The sequence below is a fragment of the Enhydra lutris genome, unplaced genomic scaffold, assembly GCF_002288905.1.
Source record: "Enhydra lutris kenyoni isolate GAN:26980312 unplaced genomic scaffold, ASM228890v2 scaffoldscaffold6, whole genome shotgun sequence".
Lineage (NCBI taxonomy): Eukaryota > Metazoa > Chordata > Mammalia > Carnivora > Mustelidae > Enhydra > Enhydra lutris.
In genome coordinates this window covers 6,024,729-6,037,843 of record NW_019154090.1, presented here as the reverse complement: position 1 = coordinate 6,037,843, position 13,115 = coordinate 6,024,729, and the positions used below count along the sequence as shown (strand labels likewise).

At 44.9% G+C, this 13,115-nt stretch overlaps 1 protein-coding gene across 1 annotated transcript in view; it reads left to right on the top strand.

Annotated features, from left to right (window-relative positions):
* LOC111141846 (replication termination factor 2 domain containing 1) overlaps positions 1 to 13,115 on the top strand; it is a 40,967-nt gene that overhangs the window by 4,284 nt on the left and 23,568 nt on the right. The window contains exons 2-5 of the mRNA XM_022494684.1: positions 705 to 799; positions 1,505 to 1,598; positions 3,779 to 3,918; positions 7,805 to 7,883. Coding sequence (XP_022350392.1) covers positions 705 to 799; positions 1,505 to 1,598; positions 3,779 to 3,918; positions 7,805 to 7,883 — 408 coding nt within the window. The remainder of the gene's footprint in view (positions 1 to 704; positions 800 to 1,504; positions 1,599 to 3,778; positions 3,919 to 7,804; positions 7,884 to 13,115) is intronic.

Sequence of the window (13,115 nt, the reverse complement as noted above, 5' to 3'; positions counted from 1 at the left end):
AGGAAGCAGGCTCCCCGCTGAGCAGAGAGCCTGATGCGGGGCTGGATCCCAGGACCCTGGGATCGTGACCTGAGCCGAAGGCAGAGGCTTTAACCCACTGAGCCACCAGGTGCACCTGTATGACTTTTCTAACTTACTGTTAAGGTACAAATGCTAGGGGACGCCTGGTTGGCTCAGTTGGAAGAGCATGTGACTCTTCATCTCAGGGTCTTGAGTTCATAAACTTTAAAAAATAGATGCAAATACTCATATGCAGCTTAATGTGAACTCTTTTGTTGTACGTGTCCTGTTTAGTGGGAACTTGATTTGACATGGTATTAGTTACGTGGACTTTTTTTTTTTTAAGATTTTATTTATTTATTTGACACAGAGACACACAGTGAGAGAGGGGACACAAGCAGGGGGAATAGGAGAGGGAGAAGCAGGCTTCCCGCCAACCAGGGAGCCCAATGCAGGGCTCGATCCCAGGACCCCAGGATCATGACCTGAGCCAAAGGCAGACGCCCAATGACTGAGCCCCCCAGGCACCCAAGTTACTTGGACTTTTAAAGTTTCAGCTTCATGTGTCACTATCTTTGATATAAAAGACAAATCATCACATGTGGTATAACTAAATAAGCATTGATATGTAGAACTGTGGCCCATATTATCTTTCAGAGGTAAAATTTAATTGAAAGGGGTTTTTTTTTTTTTTCTTTTCTCAGGTTGACAAAGATGCTGAGCTAGTGGCCCAGTGGAACTATTGCACTCTAAGTCAAGAAATATTAAGGCGACCAATAGTTGCCTGTGAACTCGGCAGGTAGGGTTCCTTTTACTTACTTAAGATGAGTTTTTATTAACTAATTTTTAAGAGAATTTTAATGTGGAAAAAAAATAAAAGAATTTTAAGGTGTAAATGCAGTTCTTGATTCTTGAAATGTGAGTCATCTCAAACAAATTCGTGAAGCCTAGGTTATCATTCCCTGTCTCAGAACATATGTCTGCATTTTTTCTATTCAGTTTGGTTTATTTAATCTGTGATCTAAAAGTTCAGGGGCCAGTAAGAGCTCATTTATAAACAGAAATGCATGAAGGAGCTCTGTGGGGTAGTAGGGAATGGTGGGGACTGGAGGAAACTAGAGAGTTCATGTCCTTTGTGGAAGGGGAGCTGCTGCTCATTTCCAACCAGATGTTGCAGTTCAAGAATGTGGGCCTAATGATTCAGAGCTTGGTTTTTCCCAGGAAAAGTGGAAAATGCACTTTTATATTAAACTACTCGATTTTTAAGATCCTGTTCAGATCACATTCAGCCCTCAGACTGCCAGTTTGCAACCCTTGTTTAAACTAGTTCTTTCTTTGTATACTCTGGAAATAGTTGAGACAGGATTTAATTTACTTCTTTAATAATGCAGGGCATTCCTGTTATCAGATGTAAATGACTTTGGATTGTACTGAATTTCATCTTACTCCTTTGTGTGGAGGTTTATTGTTGCTAGAATATTCTGACTCATCCTTACTGTTGCAGACTTTATAACAAAGATGCTGTCATTGAGTTTCTATTGGACAAATCTTCTGAAAAGCCTCTTGGGAAGGCAGCATCTCACATTAAAAGCATTAAGGTAAGACCAGTGATTCTGAAGTTCTCCAAGGGTCTCAGTGGCTAACGTTTATTTTAAAGAATTCATGTACATTATAGACTGAACTTAGAAATTTGGAATTCTGGTCCCACCCAGCCACCTAATGAAAGTGTGATTTGGGGAAGGTCACTTAAAGCTCAAGCCAGGAGTTCCCACGCCTATCCTTCCTGCCTTATAAATCTGTTATAATTTAATACATGCAAAAGAACTTTGAAAACTCTTAATATGATGTACAAATGTTTGGAGACATCACCTTTTTTTTTTAAGATTTTATTTTTTTATTTCACAGACAGAGATTACAAGTAGGCAGAGAGAGGAGGAAGCAGGCTCCCTGCTGAGCAGAGAGCCCGATGCGGGGCTTGATCCCAGGACCCTGGGATCATGACCTGAGCCCAAGACAGAGGCTTTAACCCACTGAGCCACCCAGGCGCCCCAGGAGACATCACTTTTGTAGTTAAAACTCAGCTACTTGAAGTTTTGATTTGGAAGACACTAATAGAATTGGAGAATTTAACAGGTAGATCACTAGTAAGTCAGTGTGGTATCTCCTGCTAATTAAGATGTTCTGATTGGCAGTTAAAATTCTTCTATAAAAATGGAAAAATAAGTTTTTTAGTAAAGGAAGTTGAGAGGACAAAATCTTACAAATCGGTCAGTGGGAGAAAAATCCGGAAAGGGGTAAAGAATTTGAGAGCCATCGCTTTGGCAGACACTTCATCTCACAGGTGAGAACACTCACTGTCCTTGACTTGTTGAGACCGCATAGCTAATGAGGTACCTAACCCAGAACCAGAGTCCCTGCTTCCCTTAAAAGGCTTTGGGTTTTTTCTCCTCTTTCTTTGTAAATTTTTATTATATTAGGCCTTTTGTTTGAATTCTTGGAGTGATTACAGGATATATGCTATTTATAGGCAAATCAGCAGTTCTGGAATGTAGGTAAAGTAGTGCTTTAAAAATAACCATGCTAGGGCGCCTGGTGGCTCAATTGGTTGGGCGGCTGCCTTTGGCTTGGGTCATGATCCTGGAGTCCCAGGATCGGGTTCCGCACCGGGCTCCCTGCTTGGCAGGGGGTCTGCTTCTCCCTCTGACCTCTCCCTTCTCATGCTCAGTCTCTCATTCTCTCTCTCTCTCTCTCTATCTCGAATAAATAAATAAAATATTTAAAAAAAAAAAAGAAAGACCCATGTTGATTTTTATCACCTTTTATTTGGGAAAGAGAATTCATTCTTAAAAAACCCATTATAATGATAATTATTTTTGAGATAATTATCTAAAAAAGTGATTATCTTTGAAATTAGTTTATACAGTTTTATATTTAAAATAATATTTAAGGTACATGATTGAATTTTGAATTTTAATGCAAAAAAAAAAAAAAAAAAAGACTTCCAAGAAATCAGAACTGTAATGGCAGAAGGATGCAAATAAAACTGCAAATATGCGAGGTAGTCATTACTGTCAGGTGATAGCCCTCACATACTCTTGAGTGGAGAACTGGATGCGACACCGGAAGCTGACTGTATGGACGGTACACGTGGTGGCTTTCCTTGCGGAGCACTCAGGTGCTGTCCGGAGTGCTGACATCAGGGTGGTACAGGAGTGCCCAAGTGCTGACGTGGTGCCATTGCTTCAGTCCTTGTGAAGGTGAGCTTCTGAAACCGTGAACGGCCAGCTCTTGGAATATGGTGGTATTCCCTGGCTAATGTTCTGTGCTGGACTCACTGGACTGTGGCCTCATAGATGTTATTGTCTGTTCAGTTATTAAATAAACCTGGGCTGCCAGGAATATGGAGCAGCCTCAGTGAGGATTGGCAGGGAAAGAAAATGTTGCTTTCTGGATGAAACCGATCCAGAGGTTTCTCTTAGTGGAGTCATTTTTCATGTCCAAAGTTACTTTTCCTTAAATAGCAAAATATTTGTAAAATAGAAGTTAACTAATTCACTTGCCAGTCAGTGAATTTTAGAAGGCTTGTTTTCTATCATAATTTATGATTTAATTTTTTTACCCGTGTTACAGTTGACAGCCAAAGGAAAGGAGCTAGGAAGAAGAGGTTTGGATGGGAAAGGTCTGGAAAAACAGTTTCTCAATCGATTTAGGTGGTTATTGAGTCTAAGAATGATCCGTTTATCACATGAATTCATAAACTATGGATGGTTTTTCACAGAATGTGACAGAACTGAGGCTTTCTGATAATCCTGCCTGGGAAGGGGACAAAGGAAACACAAAAGGTGACAAACACGATGACCTCCAGCGGGCACGTTTCATCTGCCCCGTTGTGGGCTTGGAGATGAATGGCCGGCACAGGTCAGTAAGGGCTGTGGGGCAGCTGGTGTGGAGTCTGGTTAGATAATGTTGCTGTAGCCATGTAATCACACAGTCCTCTTTAAGGGGTCCTTTGATTTGGGTGGCGCCTTAGAGGTTGTGGTGCTGCCATAAGACCTCGTTCATTCCCTAACAGCTGTTTATAACGTGGTGTCCCACCGAGACCCTTAACTTCAGTGTCTCTGCTTTCTGTTCTTGAAAGTAGGAGCACCTCAAGAGGGATTTTTAAAAGTTTTCACGGGACACTTAGAAGACTTGAGTTGGATTATTTGGTCTTTTCTTATGGGAAGAAAGCAAAGGACAAATGTTGCCCATCAGACAACTCCCGTTTCCTTATAATTGCTGAAGACTATGCAGTGGAAAACGGTCACCGAATATGTGGTCGGTCAGTCACCTAAAGACCTAGCTGATGATTATAGCTTACTCTGAATTTGTAGCAAACGAATCCTCTGACTAGAGCACCAGAAATCTGAGGTCGAGAGTTCTATAGCAAACATAAGAGATGTGTATATTTCTGCCTTGAAAAATATGAGTGTTGAATGGTTAATCGGTGCCTTTTTATAAGATGTCTCAGCAAGCCAAAGCTTTCAGCTCTTTCCCTACATTTTGAAATACCTTTAATAACTGGTGGTCCCATCTGCCATCTGGAATCTTCCATTTAAGATATTACTTGTTGAAAGATAGTATTTTTTTTACTATTTTCATTCAGGAAACGGGTTGGGGCTGAGGTAGGGGGAGAATCTCAAGTAAGTAAAAACTTTGAGCTATAAATGACCACATAGGATCTGGAGCATTCTGGCGCATTTGTACACATCCGTTTAACAGACGTGTGTGCACTCTGTGTGGCAAAGCGCGTCAGAGAGCATGATCACCATGCCCTGAAATGGCGAAACCTGTGGCTTTGTAGATTTGGGGAGAAATAAAATTTTAGGACCAAGGAGCTTTTAAAGATTATATTCTTTAGATAGTCTGACTTTATTAAGCCTCTCAAAGTTTGCCATTTAGTGGTGATGGATATGTTAATTGGCTTGATAGTGATGACCATTTCATGGTGTGTACATATATCAAATCATCAAGCTGTACACCCTAAGTATAGACAGTTGCGTTTGTCAGTTGTACCTAAATAAAGCTGAAAGAAAGAAAAAGTAATGAATTAATTTAAAAGCTAAAGTTCTAGGGAAGCAGACTCACGTACCTCGCCTCATCCCACTTTTGTGTGTGGTTTTGTATGTGGTGTACAACACATTATTTCAAGTTTAAAGTTGTAACATCAAAGTGACCATTTTAGGGTGCATGTTTCAGAGGTGTTCGGTACAACCATAGTGCTGTGCAGCCACCAGCCTCTGTCTCCTTGCATTTCCCTCCATTTCCCTCACCCCACAGGAAAACTCTGTAGCCACGCAGCAGCCTCTCCGCATACCCCCAGCCACAGCCCCAGCCCCTGGCCACCGCTGGTCTGCTCTGTCTTCATGGATTTGCCTATTTTGGAGATTTCCTATATGTAGAATCACTCAGCATTCGACCTTTTTTTTTGTGTCTGGCTTCCCACTTCTTTTTAGGAAAACCATGGTTCACCCGAAAAGAGGAACTTAGCAGAAAGACTCAACTCTGGGGTCTTGAGCAGGGGTTACCTATAACCTATTGTTCTGATTATGGGTTCCCTAGTTTTTCCCTTTTTTTTTTTTACTAGTCTCCTCTCTTCTCTCTTCCCAGTTAATTGAGCTTTGCCTGTTTTGGCTTTGCCCTCCTGCTATTAATAGGGCCTCCACAGTAGAAAATTGATTTGGGGGTGACTTCATACGTTTATTAAAAGCTTATATAATAAAGATTTAAATACAGAGAAAAATCGAAGTAAATGACTTAATGTAATGAAAACTTTGAGCATTTGTTTAAAGAAAAATAATTTTCTAAATTACTAATAATTAGTAAGCATCCATAAAAAAAGATTTTTTTTTTTGCCCCAAACACAGTAAATGAATGTAGTACAGTGTTACTAACTGGGTTTTTGTTAAGGTAATCTGTATCCACTATAATCCCTAGAGAATTGGAGAGACTTTCTTTTCTTTTTTTTTTTTTTTTTTTAAGATTTTATTTATTTTGGGGCACCTGGGTGGCTCAGTGGGTTAAACCTCTGCCTTCAGCTCAGGTCATGATCTCAGGGTCCTGGGATCGAGCCCCACATTGGGCTCTCTGCTCAGCAGGGAGCCTGCTTACCCCTCTCTCTCTCTCTGCCTGCCTCTCTGCCTACTTGTGATCTCTGTCAAATAAATAAATAAAATATTTATAAAAAAAAAAGATTTTATTTATTTTATCTGACAGAGCACAAGTAGGCAGAGCGGCAGGCAGAGGAAGAGGAAGAACCAGGTTCCCTGCTGAGCGGGGAGCCCTGTGGGACTCGATCCCAGGACCATCCAAGCTGAAGGCAGTCATTTATCTGACTGAGCCTCCCAGGCACCCCTTGCAGAGACTTTCTGTTGTGTTTTTAGAGGATTGTATGAAGTAAAATGTGTACATGACTTTCCCTTTCCCCCAGTTTCCACCTCCCATGGCATGTTCTTAGTTGTTTGGAGTTTCATACCCCGCTACAGACCTGCCCAGCACCAACACACATACTCTGTACTTCCTTACACCCCTGCCATTGGAAATAGAAATAACTGTATCTTCTTTTCCAGTCGTGGGAACGTGTTATATGCATCTTGTAACCTATCTTGTAACCTTTCTTTCGTACTTCTCTAATGTGAGCGTGTTTCCATGGCCTTGCACACAGATTGACCCTGCTCCTTTAATAGCTGTGTGAGTGTTCATAATTTATGTAACCATTCCTCTGTTGATGAACATCTAGGTGCTTTCCTTTTTCCTTGTAAGAGTGGCACTGTCCTGGGGCGCCTGGGTGGTTCAGTGGGTTGAGCCTCTGCCTTTGGCTCGGGTCATGATCTCAGGGTCCTGGAATCGAGCCCCGCATCAGGCTCTCTGCTTGGCGGGGAGCCTGCTTCCCCCCTCTCTCCCTGCCTGCCTCTCTGCCTACTTGTGATCTCTCTTTCTGTCAAATAAAATAAAATAAAACCTTAAAAAAGAAAAAGAGTGGCACTGTCCTATACAACTTCATAAATACATATTTACGCATTTGCACGCTTGTGAGCATGTTTCTATAGGAGATGCTCTGAAAAGTGATTCTTTGCTCAATACTGATGCATTGTTCTCCCAAGATGCACAGTGCTGTGCCCACCGCCGGCGGACGCGCCTGTTTCCAACAGGGTGACTCAGTCTTCCTCACTACTGCCAGATACGTAAAACGTGGTACATCATTATTTTGCCATGAATTTCTTTAATTAACAGTTGAGGTTAAGCATCTTTGATATGTTTTGACCATTTATATTTCTCCCATGAATCCCACGTTAACGCCTTTGCCCGTTTTTCTAATACATTATTTTTGCTTTTTGAGACCGTTGTGAATATTCATAAAACACTGAATCTCACATATATTTAAAATAGTCTCTCCCAGTGTTCCTATTCTGTCTTGTGACTTTTTATGTTTGTGGGGGATGGTTTTTTTGTATTTTTTTTTTTTGTAGGAGAGACTTTATTCTAAAGGATTATTACAAGGGACCAGGAATGGGACTATGGCCTGTATTTCTGGTCTATGTAGACCAGAATATATAAAGTATATATAAAAACTATATAAAGTAGTATGTAAGTAAATATATATGGGACATACAAATTTCTTTTTCCTTAATGGGATTAAATGCGACCATTTTTCTCTTTGTAGTTCCTGGCCTATGTACAAACTGAACAAATGTTAACTGATAATCTGGGCGATCATTTTTAAATTATCATTGAAGTCATCCTCCATTTTGGATTATTTCTCCAGGTTTTGCTTCCTGCGGTGCTGTGGTTGTGTGTTTTCTGAGCGAGCCTTGAAAGAGATAAAAGCAGAAGTTTGTCACACAGTGAGTAGTTGATGTACATCGTTTGTTCCGTCTTGGTAGCTCAGGAAATCAGATGGTTTAGGGTCCCTCCCTTCATGTGGCATTTCATCATCCTTCAATTCTTTCCAAAATACAGATCTAATTCATTGTTTCTCTGCTTAAAACGTTTGCATGGCTCATCCTGGCTGCGTGTGGATTCAGACCGCCTTTTGTGACGTGTCCCTGACTGACCAGCTCAGGCTGAGCTCAGGCCGCTGCCTGACCACCTCCCATGTGTGCCTTTGTTCCCTCTGCCCTGACCTGCCCAGCCTGGGGAGGTCACGCCCCCTGTGAACCTTAGCTGCAGAGCGATTGCTTCCTCTGTGAACCCTTGCTGCCAAGCCTCCTTCCCCATTTCCCGAGCACCTTGTTATCTCACTGATCGCATCAAAATGTCATTGGTAGTTACGTTGTGGTTTCCCCACTGGACTGGGACAGTTGTTTTTTTCCCTTTTTGTTTCCTGTAAGACTTTACTTATTTATTTAGAGTAGTTTTCATAGTGAAATTAAGAGGAAAGTAAGGGATTTCCTCTGTTCATTCTACCCTCCTCCCCCCCACACATAGCCTCTCCCATTATCAATGTCCCCCCTCGTCGGGGGGACTGATGAACCTCCATCAGTCCACCATCACCCCAGATCTCTTCAGGTTCCGTTGGTGGCGTACGTTCTGTGGGTTTGGACAAATGAGTGATGACATGTATCTGCCATCACGGTGTCATGCAGAGTATTTTCGCCACCCTCACGGTCCTCTCTGCTCCACCTGGAAGTGCGTGAGAGCAAGGAGCAAGGCGTGTCCGTCTCGCACCCGCAGAGCGCATCCGTGCGCGCTCACACAGGGGAGCAGATACTTCTTGTAGGAGCTGCCCGTGCAGCTCACGTGCCAGAAGTGCCGATGGCCCTGCTTTCCCGCTGTCGCTGGCGCAGACCAGACACCTGTGTCTCTGGTGTTCCATTGGCCATGGGAAACTGTTGAGTTTCATGACGTGGATGCCAGCAGCTCCTGATGGTGTTTCCACCCACATTAACCCTGTGTGGCTTTCACCGGGCCGCTTGCCCTGCTTCTCCCCACTGGGAATGTTCTTTCATTCAGCGGCTTTCACTGAACACCTGTGAGGGGCCAGCCTCTGTCCGAAGCACGGTACAGTGGGATAGCCTGGTGGATAAGATTGCTACAGACTCTGCCTTCACGGGACCCCCAGTCCCGTTGGAAAGAGGGGCTCAGATTGCTGAGCATGGCAGTAGGGATCGTGACAGCTGCTGGGAAGGAAACAGAGGCTGATGTCCCCGAGGGAGAGGGGCTGCTGCAGTGGCAAGGGCTGTTGCTTTGCTATTTATGGCAAGAGAGTAAAGCTAGTGTTCGGAGTAAATTTAAGTCAAGTTAGAAATGACAGGCATGTTTATAGAAATACATCAAGACACTGATGGTACATCAGCCCCCGCTGAAGCCTGAAGCTATGGGACAGGTCGCAGGTGGTGGCGCAGGACGTGGGTGGGGCTCTGGGAAGAGGTGGAGGCTGTTGAGAAGAGGAGGGAGAGGCCCCGCTGCCGTGAAAGCGGCCAGGGGATCCAGCAGAGCCGGAGGTGCAGTGCGAGGTGTCATCCACACATGGGCAGGGCGGGGCGTGTGGGCCAGGAGAGAGGCCTGGGAAGGGAGTCGGACTGGGTGGTGGAAAGTTCGAGGCCAGCGCAAGGAGCAGGTCCAGCTGCGCGTGCAGTGTGGCGCTGTCGATGCCTGTGGGAGCATAAGTGTCGGCCTGTGCAGGGCACGCAGAGGGTGCCGGCCGGCCAAGGGGAGGAGCCGGGCAGCAGGTGTGCGCGGGGCTCCCGTGGGGGAGGCCTCGTGGGCGCCTGGGGCTGGCCTGGGGCTCCCTTGGGCAGGAGGGGAGCTCTGTACACATCGTGTTCGGGTGTGTTTGTTTTCCCACGCAGTATGGAAGGTGGTGTTTCTGTGTTGGACACAGTGCAAGCACAGGAAGTGTGCTTGAGGAGGTGGGAAATGCTGAAATGTATTAGAGAAGCCAAACCCGCTAAATCCGTGGCTGCCACACCAGGCTGCACGGTAGAGTCTCCACAGCCATGTCGGTTCCCGTCCCCCATTTCAGCCACTAAATCTGGATCTTCACAGTTGGGGAAGAACCCCGCGGAGTTCTGCTTTTATTAGAGAGTTTCCAGAATGATTCCAGTGGGCAGCCAGGCCAGGGGGCAGGGGCGAGTGGCTGATCCAAAGCAGCCAGACCTTATTTTCTTCTACCCGTAACGGTAACCATCCCTCGGATGGCCCGAAGCTGCCCTTTGCATGGGCTGACCTCGCACATCATCAGTGACCATGCTAACAAACTTGTAGCGAAACAGCATTGTCTGTGCAGAGCTTCACAGAGAAGTTGATTGTATGTCATGGAAATACAGCATTGCAAGGGAAGTCTGACACTTTTCTTGGTACTTGAGAAGTTTTACTGGGCGCTAGTGAACTTTTAAACGTCAGCACCTTGGGTACTTCAAGGGAAGGGAAGGAAGCAGGTGGAAAGGGGAACTGAGGGCATCAGGGGTTGCACAATGGGGGGCAGGGGCAGGTGAGAACCAGGAGCGTGGGCTCTTCCTCTCTCATGAGGGCAGCTGCCATGGCTGTCGAAACCTCTGACAGGCAAGACGGGGCGCTGGCTACCCTCCAGGAATCCCTCGGGGAGAGAACTTTCGGGAAAATAAATCTGTTGCCAGAAGAGCAAGATAATGAGCACTTTCTCACTTCAGGATCCACATAAAAAAATTGCCTTCGCAGAGCCAGATGGAATATTGGTTTGCTCATACTGGCTTCCGCAACAAGGCGCCAGACACTGGGGAGCTCCTCAGAAGTTTACTCACAGTTCTTGAGGCGTGAAGTCTGAAATCACAGTATTGGCAGGGTTGGTTCCTTCTGAGGGCTGGGAGATGGCCATCTTCTCCCTGCATGTCTTCATGTGGTTTTCTCTCTATGGAGGCGGTCTCTGTGTCCAGATTTCCCCTTTTTGTAAGGACAACCAGTCATCCGATTAGGCCCACCCCAGTAACTGCGTCTTAACTGCATCTACAGCGACCTGATTTCCAAAGAAGGTCACATTCTAAAATACTGAGGGCTAGGACTTTAGCTTTTTGTGGGGGACACATTCAGTGTATAACACTGTGCAATTTAGAAAATCATAGAGCATGGGACAGTCAGTGGCCCCCTCCAGTGGGAGTCATTTGTCTACATAACCAACACGGAGAGCCTGGTACAAGTCAGCTTTGGGTCACACACCAGCGCTAGCTTGAGACTGTCTCTTCTCTGGGCTTCAGATTCTAATACAGAAAATGAAAGTTTATAGTAAATTCTTAGACAGCTTTCCTTTTAGATCCAGATTCCAAACAGTAACATTTTAAAATAATAAATTACAAATGTATATCCTGCTATCAGGAATCGAACTCCTGCTTCTCATTTAAAGTCTCTCAAGTGTAGGAGAACTAAGCGTATCAGTCGAGATTGGCCAACTGCTCTGACCCACAGCCCTCACATTCCAGCGGCTAACGCAGGGACAGTTCCTGGGTGGGCAGCTTTCTTTCACGGGAAACTCGAGGACTCGGGCTCCTGCTGCCTTACGGCTTAGACCTCCCCCGGGGTTTGGAGTGCTCTGCTCTCAGCTGACTGATGGGAACAGGGCAGGGAGCACACAACCTGGGAGATTTTTATGGCCCAGGCCGGGAAGTGGGTCATCACTTCTGTTGTCCATCAGTCCCACGGCCACACCGAACTGCAGGGAAGCCTAGGGAAGGTGCTAGAGCTGGATGCCCAGGAGGGAGCGAGACCAGCCTTTTCTGCCGAAGCTGCCAAAAGGAAGAGTCACGTGCAGCTCCAGGAGCTGCAGCGCATCAGGGAAATGTCCGTGCAGGGAGCTGAAGCCACAGTATCGAAGAATAAAACAAGTATTTTCGTTTTTTTTTTTTTTTTTAAGATTTTATTTATTTATTTGACAGAGATCACAAGTAGGCAGAGAAGCAGGTAGAGAGAGAGGAGGAAGCAGGCTCCCAGCTGAGCAGAGAGCCCGATGCGGGGCTCGATCCCAGGACCTTGAGATCATGACCTGAGCCGAAGGCAGAGGCTTTAACCCACTGAGCCACCCAGGCGCCCCTATTTTCGGTTTTTTAAGTAACATCTACAATCTAGAGAAACGAGTGTCATAAGAATGACTCCCGAACTCAGGGATGTTTAGGGTGTACGTTTTCTCTACTTTTCACTCTAGTTCCATACTATACATTTGGGTTTGCAGTTGACTAGAAGAGATTCAGGCCTTTGAGATCACCGGCTGTGTGTTCTGAAACACACGGCGCGCACACTTCATTTCCCTAAACAGGGTCCTAGGAGATGCAGTTGTTAGGTTTGTGTGTATGTTTGTTTTCACTATAAACAAGTCACTAGCCAAAAACTAACTGTATTCCCCACTGTGTTCTTCCCTTCTTGTAATAATGGAAACACACTGGAGTAATAATTAGAGTTTGCCAAATGAACTAAGCGCTTGTCACTCTCAGAGAATGATCTACGGTCCTGCCATATTGGCATCACCTGGGACTTCCTTTGTGCTTCTCTTTTTAAGAATTGCAGACTCCTGGGTCCCTCTCCAGACCTGTGGAATCAAAACCTGCATTTTAACAAGATGCCCCCACCCCGAGGATCTGTGTGCTCTACAACGTTTGGGAATCCCTGATGTCGGTGTTGGAGTGATCTAAATCCCTGATTGAGAGTTAGGTGTGACTTTCCACTGACTTCATTTATTTAGGCTTTGTAGTCATTGAGTAGGGTGTGTGGATATTTTAAAGTCAGAAGTGAAACAAAAATTTACATTCATGCTGGGTTTTTTTTTTTTTTTTTTTTTTAAGTAATCTGTAAGCCTAATATAGGGATTGAACTCACCACCTCAGGATCAAGAGTGGCATGCTCCGCTGACCAAGCCGGCCAGGCACCACTCTTCTGCTGTCTTTTCGTGGGGAGGTGGAATGGAAAGGGGAGAAAATGTTAGAGAAAGGGGTATCTTCGGAAGGGGTCTGTGAATGCTGATTTTTTTTTCATGCTTTGACCTTCGGGCAATTTTAGCTTTCTTGCCATCATTATGGTCGTTGGAAATATTCAGCCTCAGGGAACTGCATAACCGGCAGCACAGGCAGCCTTGAACTTTTTCACATGTTAGAGAAAACCAGTAGGAAAATTGA